Raw genomic sequence first — 20,171 nt, 5'->3', positions numbered from 1 at the left:
AGACCAACACGGCTGTTTGATCTTGAAAAGATGATTAAATCCTTCAAAATCTATAATGAAGACATGGATGATGGCATGTTCAGAAAAAGTATTGAAGAAAAGGGAAAGCAAAAGTAAATTGATCTGGGCAAGCTGTAGTCATTAGTGGCACCTGAAGAAAAGAGATTCACTTTTGAAAGAAACATCCAAGGACCAAATGAAATGAAGATCAATGGTCTAGAAGCTGCAGATGAAGTATCAAATGATGGACCAAGTGAAATGGAGAGTGAACCAGTGCAGAGTCAGCAACAAGGTCAACCTAAAGAGACAGATAGATTTGAAGATAGGTTCAAGTCATTATTTGATTCCCTTCAAATAGGAACCAATGAAGCTTTATTATCTACAAACACTCAAGTGACTACTGAATCTGAAGAAGTTCCTGAGAATGCAACTGCTGATATAAATATGAAAAATCTTGAATCAGTAGTACAAGCACATTAGATTGTTCAGACTACCTCTACTGAAAGAAACCATCCTGCAGAAAACACCATTGGTGACTTGCATGAAAGAGCGACAAGAAGTTCATCTGAAAGGGCAAACATATGTCTTTATGCATGTTTTCTATCCCAAGTTGAACCAAAAAACATCAATCAAGCCTTAAAAGACAACAACTGGGTGGAAGCCATACAGGAAGAGTTAGCCCGATTTAGAGACTTACATGTTTGGGATCTAGTTGATAAACCCGGAGGAAAATATGCAATTGTCACCAAGTGGGTTTTCAGAAACAAAAAGGATAAAAGAGGTTTAGTCATAAAGAACAAAGCCAGAATGGTGGCTCTAGGGTGTTTACAAGAAGAAGGAGTGGACTTTGAATAAGTCTTTGCCCCTGTTGCAAGACTAGAGGCCATTGGAATCTTCCTAGCATATGTTGCATCCATGAACATAAAAGTCTATCAATTGGATGTCAAGTCTGCATTTCTGAATGGGAAAATTGATGAGGAAGTGTATGTGACACAACCTCCTGGATTTGAAGATCCAATCCATCCAAACAAGGTGTACAAGTTAAGTAAAGCATTGTATGGACTACATCAAGCTCCTAGAGCTTGGTATGATGAGCTGTCAAATAACCTGTTAGATAACGGCTTCTGCCGTGGAGCCATTGACAAGACTTTATTTTATAAGAAATGGAAGAAAGATCTGCTGCTTGTACAGGTCTATGTTGATGACATCATATTTGGTTCAACAAATGAACAAATGTGTAAAGATTTTGAACAAGTAATGAAGTCAAAGTACAAGATGAGTTCTATGGGAGAAATGAACTTCTTCCTTGGACCACAAGTACAGTAGAAAGCAGATGGTATTTTCATCAATCAGTCAAAGTATGTTCAAGAAATGCTCAACAAATTCAAGTGCCATGATTACAAGACAGTGTCCACACCAATGGACACACATGAGAAGATGGTACCTGATGAAAAGGGGGAGCCAGTGGACCAGCATGAGTATAGAGCTAAGGTAGGTTCATTGATGTATCTAACAGCATCTAGGCCAGATATTATGTTTGCTGTGAGTGTATGTGCAAGATTTCAAACTAACCCCAAGGTGTCTCACATGTTGGCAGTGAAGAGGATCTTCAGATATCTCAAAGGGAAACCAGATTTAGGGATATGGTATCCAAAGAACCCCTCTTTTGAATTAATGGCCCATACAGACAGTGACTATGATGGCTGCAACATGAGTAGGAAGTCAACTTCAGGAGGATGCCAGTTTCTTGGAAACAGACTAGTGTCTTGGCAATGCAAGAAGCAAACTACAGTGTCAATCTCAACTGCAGAAGCTGAGTACATTGCTGCATCCGCTTGCTGTGCACAGGTTCTATGGATCCAAAATCAATTGCTAGACTATGGTCTGAATTTCTTACTCGCTCCTATTTTGATTGATAACACTGCTGCAATGTTTATAGTCAAAAATCATGTTCAACACTCTAAGACTAAGCACATTAAAATTAGGCATCACTTTATTAGAGATTGTAGTGAAAAAGGCTTAATAGAAATGAAAAGGGTAGATACATCTGATAATTTGGCTGACCTGTTCACCAAACCTTTAAATAAAACCAGGTTTCATTTTCTGTTAAAATGCCTAGGTGTGATAAATGCTGATGAAATCTGATTAATGATGTGTGCTTATGTGAGATGCTTACTGACTATCTATACTGCTCACTGTAATTGTATACATGATCTATAGCTATATGCTTGACTGATTATTTTGCTTGAATGAATCATGTTTGGTAATTGTTTATGTGAAATGTGATGTTCATGTCTCCTGCTTTTAAATATGTGCATACTTGATATATTTTATGTGATTTAAGTATTTCGAAAATGAACTATGTTGGATACTGTGTTTGTGACTCCTCGAGCACAAACTGTCTTACTTGAGAATTTTAAGTACTTCGAGCACAAGTGACATGTCTCTACTGTTCGAGCACAGACATATGTACTGAAAACTCTCTAAGTATTTCGAACACATGTCTATTGCTTGAGCACATGTTTAAGTTTTGAACCTTTATGAAGTCTTCGAGCACATGCATTGAAATGATAATTCCAAGTACGCTCGAGAGCATACTTAAGTGCTCAAGTGATAGAGTTCTCAAGACTGTTTGAGTTTGCTAGTATGTGAATCTTCTATGCTGTTTATAAGTCATATCTGCTTAAATGACAAAATGTTTTTCAAAATGAAGTGCAGTATGAATTCTCAAAGAAAGTAAGTTTTGAAAGCATAAATGGTTTTTTGACTAAGCAAACAGATTTTGGTGACCTCATAAGAGAAATGATAATATTATTCAGTTACAAGCTTTGAAGAAGCTTAAAATGTTTTTCTATATGGAAATAGTATCCAACCTTATGGGAAATGATAGGACATTGTTTAATATCCTAACACATTGATTATAGGCTTAAAAGGTCTTTGTTCAGTAATTGACAATTTGTATGGTATCTTTTCATGAGTGTAATTGCCTATGTGATACAAACATAATGATCATGCTAAGCCAGATGTGGGGATACATTTGAAGATTAAGGTATGTTCTCTAACACATCTCTCCAGATGATGGGCAGAAAGGTAATTATCCAGTCATACACGAGCCTATTGGTGTTTTGGTCACCCAAAAGGATTTACTTTCTTATTTGAGCATAAATAAAAAGATAAATATAAATATACATACTAGCTTATATATACAAAAAAAATTTGTCTAAGTATTACAAATAACATATCTTAAATAAACTTAGATTTAAAGGGGCTTCAAGGGAACTAGAGGGGTTGAGGCATTCAAATAAGTCCTAAACACCCTGAATATAAGACATGTAAGTCCGGATGGCAAGTAAGTCCAACGTTCAACCTTAAAGTCTGATATTTCATATAAATAAATCTGCTCAACTATTAAAACCATTTTGACCAAGGCATCAGGGGGTTGAAGTCAAATTGGGGTGACTTGGAGAAAGCTAAATAAGCCTTGAGAAGAGACTAGGGACAACCTGAAGTCTAAAGTGTTGACCATTCCAATCTTATGAATTAATTGAACCTTAAGTATATCACAGAAAGCTATAATAATCATGATAAGTGTGAATACCTAATGTCAACCTCACTTAGATCATAATAAGGTCGACCATAAAGTGTTGTCAAAGCTATTAAACAATATGATCCCATGCTGAGATCTTTCTATAAAACTGTTTTTAAGTGACCTATCAACTGAATTTTGATCTCTTATTCACCTTAATCTTAAGCTTGAGTCTACTAAAACATCTCTCATGATAAATCTTAATGATTGAAGCAAAGTTCTTTTGTGTGCACTTGTCCAAATTGTTGAACAAGTGTCTGTGTGTTTCATATCAAGTTCTGAAATGAATGAAGTGTTATCGAGCATAATACTATGCTCAACACTGTTTCTATTACTCATCGAGCACACTGTTGTGATGTGTAGTTGTATTAAAGTTTTTCGAGCATGAATGAACCTCGAGCGCGGAGATATGTAGATATCTAAGTCATTCGAGCACAAGTTCATCTGTTGCTATAAGAAGTTGCATTACGAGCATATGTTTTGTCAAGATAGATTTCTAAGTGTTGTCGAGCATGTATATACTCTACGAGCATAGGTGTTCACAGGATTATCTGTTTTTGTTCGAGTAAGAGTGAGTTGATGCTTTGAATATATCTCGAGTATAAATGCTTAACTGATTATTTCTTATGTACTTCGAGCACAAACGTTAAGGGTCATGATTGAATGTTTGTCCTATCGAGCATGCTACATATTCGAGTAGGGCTAAGCAATGAATGTGTTTTGAGTATACATAATTAACTGAATTTTGCTAAGTACCTTCAAGCACACTACATGTCACAAGCATACTAGTATGATCATTGAATATGAACACTATCGAGTATGACCCAATACTCGAGCATATGTGATGAGTAACTTAACATTTGGCTAAGGTATCGAGCACAAGTATATTCGAGCAAACTATCTCGAGTATAATGGTTCTCGAGCATCTCATAAACATAAGTACGTCGAGCATGAATTGTGATATGTCTTCGAGTACAGTGGGAGACAGTGTTCTTTTGGCTGTATGCTCGAGCAAGGTAGGTACATTTAATTTGAATTAAATGACAACTGTTTGCATTAGACGACAAATCGGGACTGTACTGACCAAACGTTAGGTATAAAAGAGGGACTTAGAAACTTTTTCACCTATTTCATTTCCCTCTCTCGACCTAATTACAAAACCTCTTGCTCGTGCATCCCCTGCTTACTCAGACTTTCTATTTGTACTCAATACTACTTCGAACATAGCCATTAGCTCTGTTTCGAGCTTGGTAAGATATCGATTATCGTAATCGTAACCCCAAGTTTCGAAATTAGGGTTTCTATTGACTGTTTACTGACTAATTAATTGTTTTGTGCAGGTTCGCAAAACTACTATGGAACAGGTTACTGAAGACACCATTCTTCTTTAACTAACTAACAGCTATCGATTGTGCTTTTATGGGTACTGATTATTCTTTTATTTTGTAGATCTGATGGCGATGAAGTTCGAATCTTGGCACAATATGTGCACTCTATTGGAAATAACTGATGATAACAGGGAATTGGAGTTGATAATAAATTTTCTTAATAACTCCAATTTAAGAGTAGTATTGACAGAGAGCCCAACCATTTACAGGAATCACATCACAGATTTTTGGGGCTCTGCTACCTATGTTAATGATATAAATGGGAAAAGAATAGAAGTATCTGTCCTCAATCAAGATATTGAAATCACTGAAGCATCGATTAGAGAAGCACTACACTTAAATGACAATCATGAAGAGTTATCCCTGTATTCGGTCCGAAGACTGATGAGAATATTTCAAGAGACTATGGGATATCAAGGGGGTGTCAAAGAAGGACAGTTTCAGAAAGGAAGCTTTCCCTTAATCTATTGATTCTTAATACACCATGTTATCCAGTCCTTGTCTCCAAGGAGAGCGACTTGGACTCTGTTGAGCAGAGAGTTAGCGACAATGACAGTAGCCATCCTGTACCAACAACGATTCAATTTTTCACGATTTATATTTAACGGTTTGGTGACCAATTCATCTTTAAAGATTTCTCATGTACCCAAGATTTCTCCAGATGCTCATCAACAGATCTCTACAAAATCTGCAACTGACAGGAGAAGTTCTCAGATTACAAGACCCTAACATCTGTTAGAGAATGAAGGATGCAAGGAGTAAGTTTACTGATAATGCAGACTGGGATATTCTACCTTGGTTGCTTGTTCCTGGTGTGGGAGTAATTAATGTACCACTCTCACCTGGACATGATGATGACGATGAAGATGATGGTGACAACGATGATGGCAATGATGATGATAATGATCATGGTAATGACGATGATGGTGCTGCTAATGAGCCTATTATTGAACCAATCACCCATGAGGCTGAAAATGCTAAGGATGTGGGTCATAATGCTGAAATCAATGAACTAACTGGTTATTGAACCAGTTGGGAATGAGTTGACTACATTTGCAGGTACTGGACTAGAGGCTCATTTGGATATGCCAGAAGGTGATAGTGGAATAGCAAATGAGGTTAATGAACCAGTTGTCGGTACAGGTGAAGAAGCAACTGATCAAATGGACGATGATGTTTATATTGCACAAGTGGTCTCAAATGTGACTGAAACTATTCAGAAGATCACACCACCAGATTCACCAGATCCTGCAGAAAACCAAGATGATACAGAATCGCTTGAATCTGAGCCTGCTCATGATAATATTCCATCATCTCCTAACACAACTAATCCACTCAATTCAGAGCTTGATCAAACTCAAGAAACACACATTCCTTCACCACTTACATCTCCTATACAAGAACCAATCATTTCCTCACCACCTCTGTCATCACCAGCCAAAACTACCCAAGAAGCACATATTTCTACACCACCAAACTCACCTCTAAAAGATACTAGACCTACTGAAACCATTCATACTTCCCAAACCATCCCTATAGATCCTGAATCCTATAGACTACCCTCACCAGAAACCTCCTCACCCGAAACATTCTCAGAACCAGATTTTAAACCCACTCAAGAAACACCACAATCAAGCTAGAACATTTATAATATTATATTTGAAAATGCAGAATTGGAGTTTGAAAATATTATGTTGAAAGAGAAAAACACGGTTCTGGAAATAAGGAACAAAGCACTTGAGACTGCCCTGCAACAGGCTCTATTGAAAATTCAAACCCTGGAGCACTCTGAGGTTAAGAAGACCTCATATGCACCAAAACAGGGAAAGAATACTGAAAAAGCAAGTGGCTTGAAACTGATTGAAAACATATATGCCAATTCAAGTGATGAAACTGCAGAAGCTGGAACCTCATATGCTCTAAAAATGATAAATGAAGAGTATGAGGGAGATGCTAGAGATGAGGGGGAGTCGGAAGAGAAAGAGGATGAGGCTGAAGAAGAGACCCCTGATCAAATTGCTAAAAGAAAATTAAAAGGCAAAGGGGTGGCTCTAACTGATTCTGACCTTCATCCAAAAGCTACTCATAAAGTAATATCTGGTGATGAAATTTTGGAGAAGGATGATGAAATGGATAAAAACATAGCTGAAGTAGAATCTATAAAAACAGTCATGAAACTCATAAATGAAGAAATGGCCACAATGACTACAGATCATGAAGATGAAAAGGAAGTTCCTCAAGAAGCGCTGGAGGCGCTGATTGAGATGAAGAGGAAAGAAGAGGAAGAAGAGAGGTTGAAAAAAGTAGCTGATGAGGCCATAGGGGCTGCATTAGAGGTATTAAAAGAAAAAAAAATTGAACAACAAACTCCAACTACACAAACAGATGATAAGCCTGAGCCTACACAATCTGAACCTGAGCTTGAAGAACCTGAACATAAACTGCCAAAAAATCAAAAGCTCAATTTGGTTACAATAAATCAAGCAGTGAGTGAAGAAGAAACAATAGAACTGTCTTATGGTTCAGTGGTCAAGTTAGTAGTGATGAAAACTCTTACAGACATCCTGAATAAACCTGAAAGACATGCTCCTGACATTGTATCAGCTGCAAGAAAGGCTCAGAAGGATTTTGAACAAAGAAGCAGTAGTCTACAAACTGAGAACATGCCAGAACCAAGAGTTGAAGTGGTAGTTGAGACTATAGAGCCTATCATTCATGAAGTTATTGATGACGATACTCAGATCAAAGAGCCCAGAATATAAGAAATCTTCAATGAAGAGCCAGTAGCACAAGCTGATGAACCAATAATAACTGAGCCTGAACATGATGTAAGGGAGATATTGAAAAGAAAACAAACATCTGAAGTTGTGACCACTAAACCCAAAAGATAAAAATCTGTGAAGGTTTACAAAAGAAGGGAAGCACAACCCAAAGTTGATGAAGGGTCTTAGACAAGCCAAGATGAAGAACCTATGATTGGAGCCCTTCACAACCTGGATAAGCATATTGAAGTTGATGAAGAGGAAGAGAGAACAAAGAACAATGATGATAAAGAAAATGAAGATAAATCCTACTTATTAAGCCTCAAGTATGATGAGAAATATCTTCAAAGATTGCCTAAAGAGAAAATTACACAAGAGGCTGAAGGATGGAGGCAAAGAGAATCACAAAGAAAATTCTTGTTAAAAGCAGGACACAGACCTGCATATCTGAATCTACAATCATTCGACACATTCATCGAATGTACAAAAATGCACTTGTGGATGATGTTGCGAATTTTGTAGAAAAGCTAACCAAGAAAAAGGGCAAAGAAGAGAATGTGCATAAAGAGGCTGAAAGAAGCAAGAAAAAGTTTGTGAATGAGGCAAGAGATGAAAAGGAATATGAATCACTCAAAACCAAACACAAAGAAATCAAATTTCTGCAACTACATGGATACAACTACAACTCCTTGATCAATCTATCTCTTGAGGAACTGAAAAAGAAAGTGCAGATGGTCAAAGACTCCCACAAGGATCAAAAATGCACTGCCGATTGTGAAAGGGAAAGAAGATTGAAATTATAGTTGCAAAAAGAAAGGGAAGAGGCTGAAAAGAAAGAAGCAGAAATTAGAGAGTGGTTTAAAGACCCAGAGAGAGTCCAAACCCTAAAAGATATTGTGATGGAGAAAGGTGTGACCGAAGATGAATTTGATAATATGCCTCATGACCAACTCCTTGAAATCTATCATAGAGAGCAAAGATTATTTATGGAAACAGAAAGAAAATTGTAGGAAGCCAGGCTGAAAAAGCAAGAAGAAGAAAGGGCGTACATGATAAGCATACTCTGCAAAAGAGGTGCAAATGTATGAAGGCTGATGATGCAAAGCTATGAAACTATCAAACAATGGTTTGGAGAGTCAGATATTGAGGAAGCAAAGAAAAATCCTCCAATCAGAACAAGCAGGATTGTGGTAAGGTCAGAGATTGTGAGGCCTGAACCTTTAAAGAACTTGAACTTGCCCACACACCTCTATTTCGATAAAGATCAAATACCTTAAGAGTGATAACCGAAGACAATGAAGAAAGCTTGATAATTTTCAGAGATGATTTGAGAAGTTTTTCAAAGGAACAGCTGAAGAAAATGGCTCAATTAGATCTTTATGACAATCAAGAAAGAAGCCAACTTGCAGGACAACAGAGAAATGACATCTCAAAGTTTATAAAAGAACAATCTGAGAAGGGGTTCCCATTTCTCAAGCAGAAAAGGAGAGAAGCACGCAGTGAGGCTGAGAGGGAGAATAGAAGTAAAAGAATCAATGAAGTTCACACTCTGGAGCTCTCTCTATGGGACTCAAAGAAAAGCAAGACTCATCAGGCAAGCAGCTCAAGTGGCAAAAGGAAAACTTTGAAATAGTGCTTGGCCTTGCGAAGGGAGATGATGGAGCCTAACTCACAAGTGCAACAGAATGACAGGATAGTCCATCTCACCTATAACGGAAATAAAGACTCGGTATCACTCAGAAATGCTTCAGGAGAGACAATTGCAGTGGTTGAGTATGATGAAGATCTTCACTTCATGCACATCCAAGACTTACAAGATATTATCAATGCAGAGTTCCAATTGATTCTCAAGATGGAGTGGAGTTAGACATGTTCAAACAAAAGGCTGCCTTTGTGAAACTCAAGAAAGAAAAGGCTGTTCAAAGGAGTCTAAGTAGAAGATAGCAGGATGGAGCTAAAGGAAAATCAATTTTATTTCTGCTTATCTTTACTTTGTTTGTTTGTCTTTATGTAATTTACTTTGTATTTTGAACAATGTATGAATTTAATGTGTAATGCCTAAACGGCATAATTCCTTTATGTAATGTGACGACATTTGTGCCTAAATCGTCTATCTTAGAATTTTGATACATGTGTAACCGTTTGCAGGTATGTTTTGGTGCATCTGAGCTTGTTCCAATCAAGGGGAGATTGTTGAGTCGGATTTATACAAAGGAAGATTGGAATCTTCTCAACCTCCTCAAGAAAACGCCTAAGTACAGCCGCCGCTGCCCGCACGAAACCCTAGACATTCCTTTCACTGTTTCATTGAATGATATATTAAATGCAGTGAATCTTTGTCATTGAATTTGTTCTTACTGAATATCTTTTATTGTTTCGTGTTCGTTGTCGCATACCTTAGCTCACATCCGTTGGATATTCTGATTCAGCCGGAATATCCAATAGGCCTTTGGGTTATTAGATCTGCGTGTTCTTGTCAACCTTTTCAAGGTTTGCACCAGATTTACGGTCCTGACACATTTATTACATGTGATCAGTAGTCCGGATCCCTTCTCACTATTCTTAGGATTTTCACAATGTTATTTGATTTTGCATATGCATGCATGAGTGCGGCAAACACGCGCGCACATATTAAATGCTGACCGCGTTACATTAAACTAGTTACAACAATGTGTCTAAGTTTTCATTTAAATGAATCACACTCGAGCATCTAAGCTACAACGCCATGCCCAAGTTGTCTAGGTCTTATGCATGAAGGAATTATGCAATTGTAGTGGTACATTCAGGCCATGACAACCACTTGTCTAAAAATTCCATATCTAAAAGCCTCATTTTAATTTACGAGCGTGTGTACCCTCACTCTCAAATAAACGCATTTTAGATACCTTAGAGCATTTTCAACTTATTCCCTAAAATTATAAAAAATATGTGAGAGAAATTTGTAAAATTATATGGTATGTTTATAAATGATTGTAAGTAGAGGAGAGAAAAAACATTATACGGGAAAGTAAATTTGGGGTTTCACTGTTCATACCGCATAATATTTTAATATTTTATTAAAGTGGTTGTGAGTGAAGGAGAGAGAAATGATAATGATAAAAGTATAAAGGTGTATTATTTAATTGAAAAGTAGAACAAAACTGTAGTAATTTTTACTATAAATATATGATATATATGGATATATGATAGGAAACTGAATGTGAATGCTGTTATAATTATACTAGACGGGTGCCTGCGCGATGCAGCGGGAAACACGGACTTTGATAATCACATTACAAGTTTATGTGTGCTCATTGTTCGATTTGAAACTGTGAAACCGTTCAAACCGGTCATTGATTTGATTTCACAATTGATTTTTTTCTTTAACTTTTGGTCAGCCGATTTCAATTTTCAACCAGGTGGTTTCGGTTTTCGACGACAAAAAAAACGTTAACGGTTTGGCGCATGATTTAATTTAAAAACCAAGAAAACCTAACCGCAAACACCCATACATAAAATGTGGTTTTTTTAACAGGAAAAATTATAGCACTATGATACTCAAATTAAAGATTATAACTGATTGTTTTTATGGCGCAATTTTTATAAAAAAATATTAGCGTATAAAAAAGTTATGACTGTTCAAATTTTGTGACTGAGTTTGGGTTAAAAGTGAAAATAAAAGGAGTATATATGTAAAAGATTAAGCACTATAGTTTTAAATATTGTTTAAATTTATAAAAGATGTTAAAAGTTAAGAAGATAAAACTGTAACTATGTTTAATGATTTGAAATTGTATGTGATGCTTATAATTCAAAAGACTATATTGTCCTTTTCAACATGCTTTGTTAGGTTGTAACTTATGTATTAAAATTTGTATTTTACTTAAAAGCAAACATCTTAATTTGTTAATCTCTCCCTCATTATATGTAGTATAGATGATTTGTACATAAAATCACTTGGAGAAACCAATCTATATATATTCACTCATGTCCAAATGAGAAACAGAATGTATAACTTTTAAGTAAACTAATTTAAACTTGATATGAATAATATTTTATTAAAAATAGTTTCAAAACCCAGGAAGCGTTTGGTATGAAGGAATGAATACCGGAATATAATGACCCATTGTGAGGAAATGGAAAAATGTATTTGGTTGATCAAAGGAATGAAATGACCTATTACCTATTCCATTTCATCCCCCTTTAAAACACTTCAATTTCATTCCATCCCCCCCCCCCTCTATGTTTTTTATTTATTTTATTCCCTCTTTCACCCTACATCAACTTCACCAACCTCCCATTACCACCATCAACCACCGTTGCCACCAACCACCGCCACCACCAACCACCACCATCGCCGGCCATCGTCGTCGTTACCACCACCACCAACCATCGCCATCAATGCTAGCCGCCCACCACCTCCCAACAACCATCGCCCCCACCCCACACCACCACTTCCCGCCACCCGCCACCACCACCGCCAACAACCATTGCCCCCACCCTTCACCACCACTACCAACAACCATCGCCCCCAACCTTCACCACCACTGCCCGCCTCCCACCACCACCACCACTATCAATCGTCGCCACCTCCCACCGTCATTATCGTAACCAACCACCACCCCCACGCATCACTTCCACCGTTACCCATGTTACCCAGCCCCACCATGCAAGGCGCCGTTCCCGGGAGCCCTACTTTCGTGCGGGTTGGATTTACTCATTCACATAATTCGGAAATCAGAGTTAATTAAAAACCAATCGCGGAACATAAATGTCAATTATTCATACTACATCAAGTGCTAGTTTTAAACAGAATAAATAAGTCTTTAACATTTAACATAAATTACACATGAATCCTCTTCTTAACGATGCCAGTCTTCGCCTTATTGCCACGTGTCTCCATCAAGCAACCTGCCTCGTTCTATTCACCTACATGCATACTAAAAATCAGCTACGATGAGTGAGTTCTAGTAAGCAATTAACTTACATTTCATTCACTTACTTATTAATACGCGTCCGGAGATACGTATTAAATACTTACCTATTCATTTATCATATATATACATACATACGCTCATACATTCTTTCATTATTCATATTATCTTACTTATTACTTCTATGCTTACATTACCTTCATATTACCTCTACGTTTTAAAGAACATTATGCCCTACATACCACGGATTTTATAAGGGCCCGGCACCCTACATACCTCGGATATATTATAAGGGTTCGGTGCCCTCATACCTCAAATATTATTAGGGTCCTATGCCCTTCATATCTCGGATATTATAATGGTCCAGTGCCCTCCATACCTCGGATATTATTAGGGTCCGGTGCTTTCCTCGTACCATATATACGTTCATTACATACCTTTTTATCCATAAGTATTTAAATATATATAACTATGTGCATACTATTCAAACATTCTATATCATTCATATACATTCACAAGCATATATCTAATATACACTTACCATTTAAGGTAAGTATATTAATCTAACACATCGTAGTATGCACATAGCCCCGAAAACAAAACACAAGAACACAGAAAGGGTCTAGAACTCACCTGTAGTCGGTTCTGCTCGGAGTTAATTGTGATACCTTTCTTCAGTTGAGCTCGACTAACTGTTTAATAATTGCACATATTAATTCTCTATTTTGATACCTTACTTTCTTAAGTTAACGAAACCGAACTTCATCGGTTAACGAAACCAAACTCATAACCTTTAGCGAAGCTCAACTTTATTATTTCAACGAACCGACTTTATTAGTTTAATGTTTACTTAATGGTTTCTTAAGCGAGTTAGGTTCGTGTCAAGTTTATATTTTTATAAGTTAGCCACGTACTAACAAACTTATATATCTAAGTATTCTTAATGAGTCGGTTTTCGGGTTCGGTTTCTGTTTTTGTTTGGATAGGGTTCGGGTCTTGATTTCTATTTAAGTTACAATTTGAGTCGACTCTACTTCCTTCCCAATCAATTCGTGCCGACCATTCTTGCAAACCAATCGAGCCGAACTCCCTTATTCTAACGAATCAACTCGTTCGAGTCGATTCTTTTCCTTAATTTGGATCGAGCAAATGGGTCGAGTTTCCCTCACATTCGAGCCGTTTAGCCTCATTCGATCCAAAACACATTCAAGTTAACCTCAACGAGTCGAGTCCTGTCCGCACTCGAGCCGAGTGTTGCTATCCAATCGAGTCGACCATAGCGTCGAGCCGATTCCTTGTTTCACTCGAGTCACGATTCCAGTCGACTCTGTTACTCGGGCCGAATGGGACTCGAGTCATTCACCTGGTCGAGCCGATCCATCCAACCAATCAACTCAACGAGTCGAGTTTTAGTTATCAATCCAGTTGAGTTGTTTGATTGAGCCGACCCTTTGTTTCATTCGAGTCGAGTGCATAGGTTTTCCATTCGAGCCGACTTCTTTGGTTATCATTTGACTCAAAGTTTTGGGTTCGAATCCAAAACCCTCTCGAACCGGATTCGTGTGACCCCTTTCGTTTTTCAATTGGCCCGGGTTCGGACAGGATCTATAACTCCCACCCGAACCTTACTTCTCTCGAGTCCAACTAATATAATTATATACCTTGTCGAATCTTTTAAACCGAATCTCAACTCATAATATAATATAATTATATCCTACACGAACTTTTTCTTAGGTGAATGGATAGAATAACTCTTGCATCTTTACTAGATCTATGGTGGCATGGAATGGAATGGAATGGAATGTTTGTGTGAGAGCAGGAGGTGTACTTAGGAGTGTGTGTCTGATAATGATGATGAAATGATGATAATGAGATATTTTAAGGTTTTAGGTTTCTTTAAATAGGCTAAGCCCATAGCATCCCTAATCTTATAACCCCATATCATTTTTATTTAATTGAATTAAATAGCATCACGCGACACATGATTAAATAAACACATATTTTATTTTATTAAAATATTTCTCAAACGCAGATGTTATACACCACCACCACCCACCTCCAACCACCATTATTTCTCGTCACCCACCACTGTCAATGCCACGACCGCCACCTATCTCCAACCACCACCGCCTCTCACTACCGTTTTAATTTTATTATTTTTATTATTTTTTCTTGCCTACCAAACACAAAGTATTCATTTCAGTCATATGTGGTAACCAAACATATCATTGGAATGGTAACAAATCATTCCATTCATTTTTCCATTCCATTAGGTAGCGTTTGGTATGCGGTAATGACAGTAGGAATGAAATGATTCATTACGTGGGAACGAAAAAAGTGGTGTTTGGTTGCTCAATGGAATGGAATCATCCATTACACATGGAATCCCATTCCATCAAAACCATTCCTTTCCACCCCCCTTCTTTTTTTCATTCCATTCCTACTTCACCCTACTTTTTCAACAACACTACCATCTAACAACCACCACCACCACCACCATTGGCAACACCACCAACTCCGTCGACACCACCACCGTTGTTGCCACTGTCGCCACCGCCGTCGCCATTTTCGTCGCCGGAGCTACCACCGTCGCCATTGTAAGGTTTTTTTTTTTTTTTTTGGGGGGGGTTAAAAAATATTTTGAGATATGAGTGTTTTTATTATTTCTATTTCATTTCTACAATTTTTTTGAATTCCAAACAATAAAAATTAATAATTGATTTCATTCCTATAGGTTAACCAAACAAGACAAAAGAATGGTAATGATCAATTTCATTCTCTTGTCCATTCAATTCCTTCTCCCATTCCATTCCCTCTTCATTCCATTACCTCCAACCAAACATACCCTTACAGCGTTCATTTCATTCCTTCGTTCATTCCGTTACCTCATACCATACAGACCTTAATGTCGTTAAAGATCCGAATTGCTAACTAAACTTATTAAAGCAACAGACTACAAAAATTTGTTAAAAAGTAGAGAAGGAAAACCTACCAAATACCAAGTCATTAACACGAGTAAAATTTCAAGTAATCCTTCACTTTTAACATTTAGACACTGAAATTTAGGGTGTTCAATGAGTAAGCTTAGCCAAACCAAATCAAATGAAACGCTTATGAGTAAGCTACTCTGGCTTTTTCCTCGGCTCGGATAGTTTATAAATAAGCTGATTTTAAGCGAACTTTTATCGAGTAAATTTTAAACAAAATGTGAATCTAGAGTTTTTTTTTAAGCTCTACTTTCTTATTACATTAAACATTCATTTTTTTAAACTAATTTTAATATTCTACTTTGGAGTCATACAAAACAATTCGGAGTAAACGCGTAAACAATTCAAAGTAAACTCATAAACTTACAAAAGAAAAAATATATTAATAATGAAAGTACTTACAAAGATGGTGAATTTATGTACTGATAAATACAAAAATTCATAATGAATTTTGTTATTAGGTAACCAAATTTACGACCACAAAAATGAAAGTTGAACGATATATATTTTCTTGGTTCTTCCTAATTAAATGCCTACCACGTGCCGCCAAGCAAGGTTAAGCCATTTTCTAAAGTCTACAAAACAACCTCTGTTCATTTTCCACAATTATCAATTAATTTTCTACAAGTAAAATAATATATACTTTCCAGTTAAAAGTTTCCTTACATGTATCCTTTTACTTAAAAGTTTCTATAAAATTATCACTATAAGATATTTTTTTATTCAAACAAGTATTTTCATTTATTAAAAGTTAAACGTTTTAGAGTAATTAAATATATCACTTAATATTAATTTGATTGTGTAATTTTATAAAAGAATTTAAAAGTTAAATTTGTATTTTCTGCTACAATTGCCTTTCCAATTACAATTTTCTGATTCTTTAATAATGTTTTTACAAAATATATATGAAAAACTGTTAAAAGCCAAAACGTTTATAATAACAAGCATTTTTTTAAAAAAAAATTAAGAAATATTTCTAAAAGGTAAAAAAAAACGTTAAAAAGAAAGTTAAAGAAAACGTATTTAAAAATTAAAAAATTAAGAAAACCGTGTCTTATGAAAAGTTTTTCTAGAAATCATTCCTTTTAAGTCTTCTAAAGATGCCATTCCTTTCTCTTTTTAACAACTTTCGACTTTCGTTAAGGCCGGTCTAACAAGACGTTAGAAATCATAAACATCAAACATATAAAACACCATCAAACAAAGGAAAAACAAAACACCAAATAATTACAAGTTAAACTTTCAATCATTCCATTTTAAGTTTCTAACGACCCCGTTTCTACACGGTACTTAACCCAAAGAAAGCTTGTAGCTTTGATCTCCTTAATAACACGGTTTAGGGTCTTTTATTTTTATTATTGAGAGTTTTCTCATTTTGAGTCTTTCATATGCATCAACAAGAAGTGAGAACTATCGTTTGAACCATATTTTAATGTAACCTGTCTAGCTTTAAATTTTCATGTAATGATAATAATCATGTACCATCGACTAACAAGTTGCCTAATAATAGTGGCAACACCACACGAAGTAAGGATATAATGAACAACCACACCGTTATTGCGAACCGGACACCAACCCAAACCCGAATCCACTTGGATCATCTAATAAAACATAAAGCTTTTATTCAAACAAACTTACAAAACACCGCTTTTAATAAATATATATAGACTTTCTCAACAAACTATATATTTATGTAAATAAATTTCTCAACAATATACTCCACATGCCATAAGTCCATAACCACACCATCATCATCATCATCTTCATCTTCAACTTATTAAGTCCACCACCACCATCATCATAATAATATTCTTCAATAACCGGAAGCCAATCCAGCGGAGGAGAAGGAGACTGTGCAGTCTGCTTAACAAAATTTGAAGCCAAAGACCATCTCAGACGCCTTCCCTTATGCTGCCATGCGTTCCACGTGGAATGCATTGACCCCTGGCTCAAATCCAACCACACGTGTCCCCTCTGCCGGTCAACTATTAACCCCACCGAAGCCGATATCATGAACAAAACCACCGGTAACGGCAATAACAACAGTTTAAGTATTGAGATCGGAACTATCAGCCGGAGACGAGACTCGTCTGAATCTGAATCGAACCGTACGTCGTATTCAGTAGGCTCTTTTGATTACGTCATCGACGACGGTTACGAGATTCCGGTGGAGTCCACGCACCGGAGAGAAATGGTACCGGAGATCGGCGGCGGTGGAAGTCGGAATTGGTTGCGTGATTACGTGGACCGTCTGTCGTCACGTACGATGTCGTTTGGTGGTTCTGGAAGTTTGTTTACCGGAAGTAGTCGCCGGAGTGAAACTGTTGATGATTATGAAGCCACTCACGGTAGGATTGGGGAGGAGATAAGTGAATATTTCTGGTGGTTATCAGGGGTATAAATGTAATTTCGTCATCTTTTTCTGTTTTGCTGACTCCACTTTTTGCAACCGTTTTTGCGGTGAGTGGATTTTGCAAAATTAATTTAGATTTTAGTTTTATTATAAAAAACTAAAAAATATAGTATACAAGCTTTAATACGTAAGGTACAAATTAGTATAGCAAGATCTTATTTAGTTTTGCTTGCATATGAATTCGACAAAATCCAGCTTTATTATATTGCATTTGTTTAAACCTAAAAGAAATGTTCCGGCCGCTATTTTACTCAGCCTCTATCTTTTTCTTCCTGATTTTCCAACAGACTCTGCAGCTCCAGTGCCGGAATTCGCTACAGGGTCGCTGGAAATGTCCTTGATACGGTGTTCGATCTGTGCATTAACCGGATTCATTTACGAAACGTTTAAAACGTGTTTCTGTCCCCAACCCGTCTCGGAGATGGGTACGACATCATCAGAGTTGTCCCCGTACTTCATAGTCTGTAACAATGCTCAAGATATATCAATATTATCAAACCTACACCTTTACTATGTGTTTTCAAAATCACTATCATATTATTCCCATTAATCATTCATATATTCATCCATTAGAGTTAATTATAGTTCGATAATCAATTCGACGTAAATTTGCTTTAATAATAATGATTAGTAAAAGTTTAAACCATTTGTATAATATTATACACATTTTTGGATTTGGCTTGAGTAAAAAAATTGTGTTGAACACTTAAAACACATTTTGCTAAATGGTTTAGGTTGAGTTAACGATATTGGTGTACAAGTTGACTTTATTAACTTGCTTACTTTACAGTTTCTAAAAGTATTATTATGTTAAAATTTTAAAGAAAGGGATATTTACATTTGAATTGAGAGAGAATAAATAAATAAGTATGTCATATTATACATGGTTGCTTAAACATAATTCATATGTATAAAATATTAAATTTTGAGTAATAGTATGTTAGAAAATAAACTAACATTATAGTTTGGTTTTAACGTGTTTTCTTCATGCCAAACAACGAAAATTCATGTCATGAGCTTTCAAAAGAAATCAAAGAATTTCTTGAAACCCCTACAATATTTTTAACTATTTTTAAAATGTCAAAAGGCCAACACTTCATCCAGGGTTTAAATCCTACTTGGATAGTTGGATGTCTATTTGAGATTTTCGTTTAATCGATTACAGATAAGCATAACAAATTACCCAACTTTAGTTAAATAAACTTAAAATTATTACGTTTATATAATATCATTTATGTTTTGTGCGTATTATTTGTCTTGCACATATTTATTGATTTATCATTTTTTTCTCTCTTTTTTTTTGTGTGTAATGTACATCATAATTATTTTGGGTTACATATATTTCTGCTTTTGGATTTTTAATATTGTTGAACATTCGTTTTGTAAAAAGAAAAAATAAAATGATAACTGATACGATAATATGGCTTTCAAATAATTATTTATTTTCGCCAAGTAGAATAGTAACTGTACCAATCACTATCGGTTACAAGTTTTGTCCAAGGCCAGAACCTACGTGGAAGGACCCATCTTCGACTAAATCAAAGATTATTTATTTTCAACCAAGTAAAATAGTAACTGATACAATTGACTATTGGTTACAAGTTTTGTTCAGGGCTAGAACCTACGGGGAATGACCGATCTTTGACAAAGTAATATGCCCTGTTGAAGAAACACTAAGTGACCCCGAGCAGATTACGGATAATCTGGGGGTTAAATAGATGTTTCCCACGAGGGGTTAGATCCGGAAAAGATGGTTCTTCAGATGACCTGCAAAACAGACACCGTGAGCTCGTCACTGAGAAGGCGGGGGTACCTCCTTGTGACCACCCTCCGGCGTGAGAATCAGACTAGATTGCTCTTGAATATGTGTATATTAAGAGAAATGACTAGAGCAGATATGATGGTATGAGATGAGATGATAATACCGTTCCAAGGTGTTGGAGTATTTATAGCCGAAGGTAGGTTTCCAAGAAGGTACAGCCGGCTGAATAGTATTCATGTTCTGCCAACTGTGGGCTACGCACATGCCATGCTAGTGGTTGGTGGGTAGGCAGCGGCTGACAGTGACCAGGCCGGCTGTGTACTATTCCTGTTCCACCAACTGCAGGCTATGCACGTCCTC

The 20,171-nt window shown here is 36.5% G+C and overlaps 1 protein-coding gene across 1 annotated transcript; it reads left to right on the top strand.

The window, feature by feature from the left end:
- Positions 1 to 17,443: 17,443 nt before the first annotated feature.
- Positions 17,444 to 18,037, top strand: LOC143540840 (E3 ubiquitin-protein ligase ATL4-like; the record flags this gene model as incomplete). Its single annotated transcript, XM_077033812.1, has 1 exon — positions 17,444 to 18,037. A coding segment is annotated over one exon (594 nt), but the record flags the coding sequence as incomplete, so codon positions are not given.
- Positions 18,038 to 20,171: the final 2,134 nt, after the last annotated feature.

This window comes from Bidens hawaiensis, unplaced genomic scaffold (assembly GCF_021521415.1).
Source record: "Bidens hawaiensis isolate Kalapana, Puna unplaced genomic scaffold, B.hawaiensis_p1.1 tig00012376_1, whole genome shotgun sequence".
Taxonomy (NCBI): domain Eukaryota; kingdom Viridiplantae; phylum Streptophyta; class Magnoliopsida; order Asterales; family Asteraceae; genus Bidens; species Bidens hawaiensis.
The sequence above is the reverse complement of the archived record's forward strand: the minus strand, read 5'-3'. Positions and strand labels throughout refer to the sequence as shown.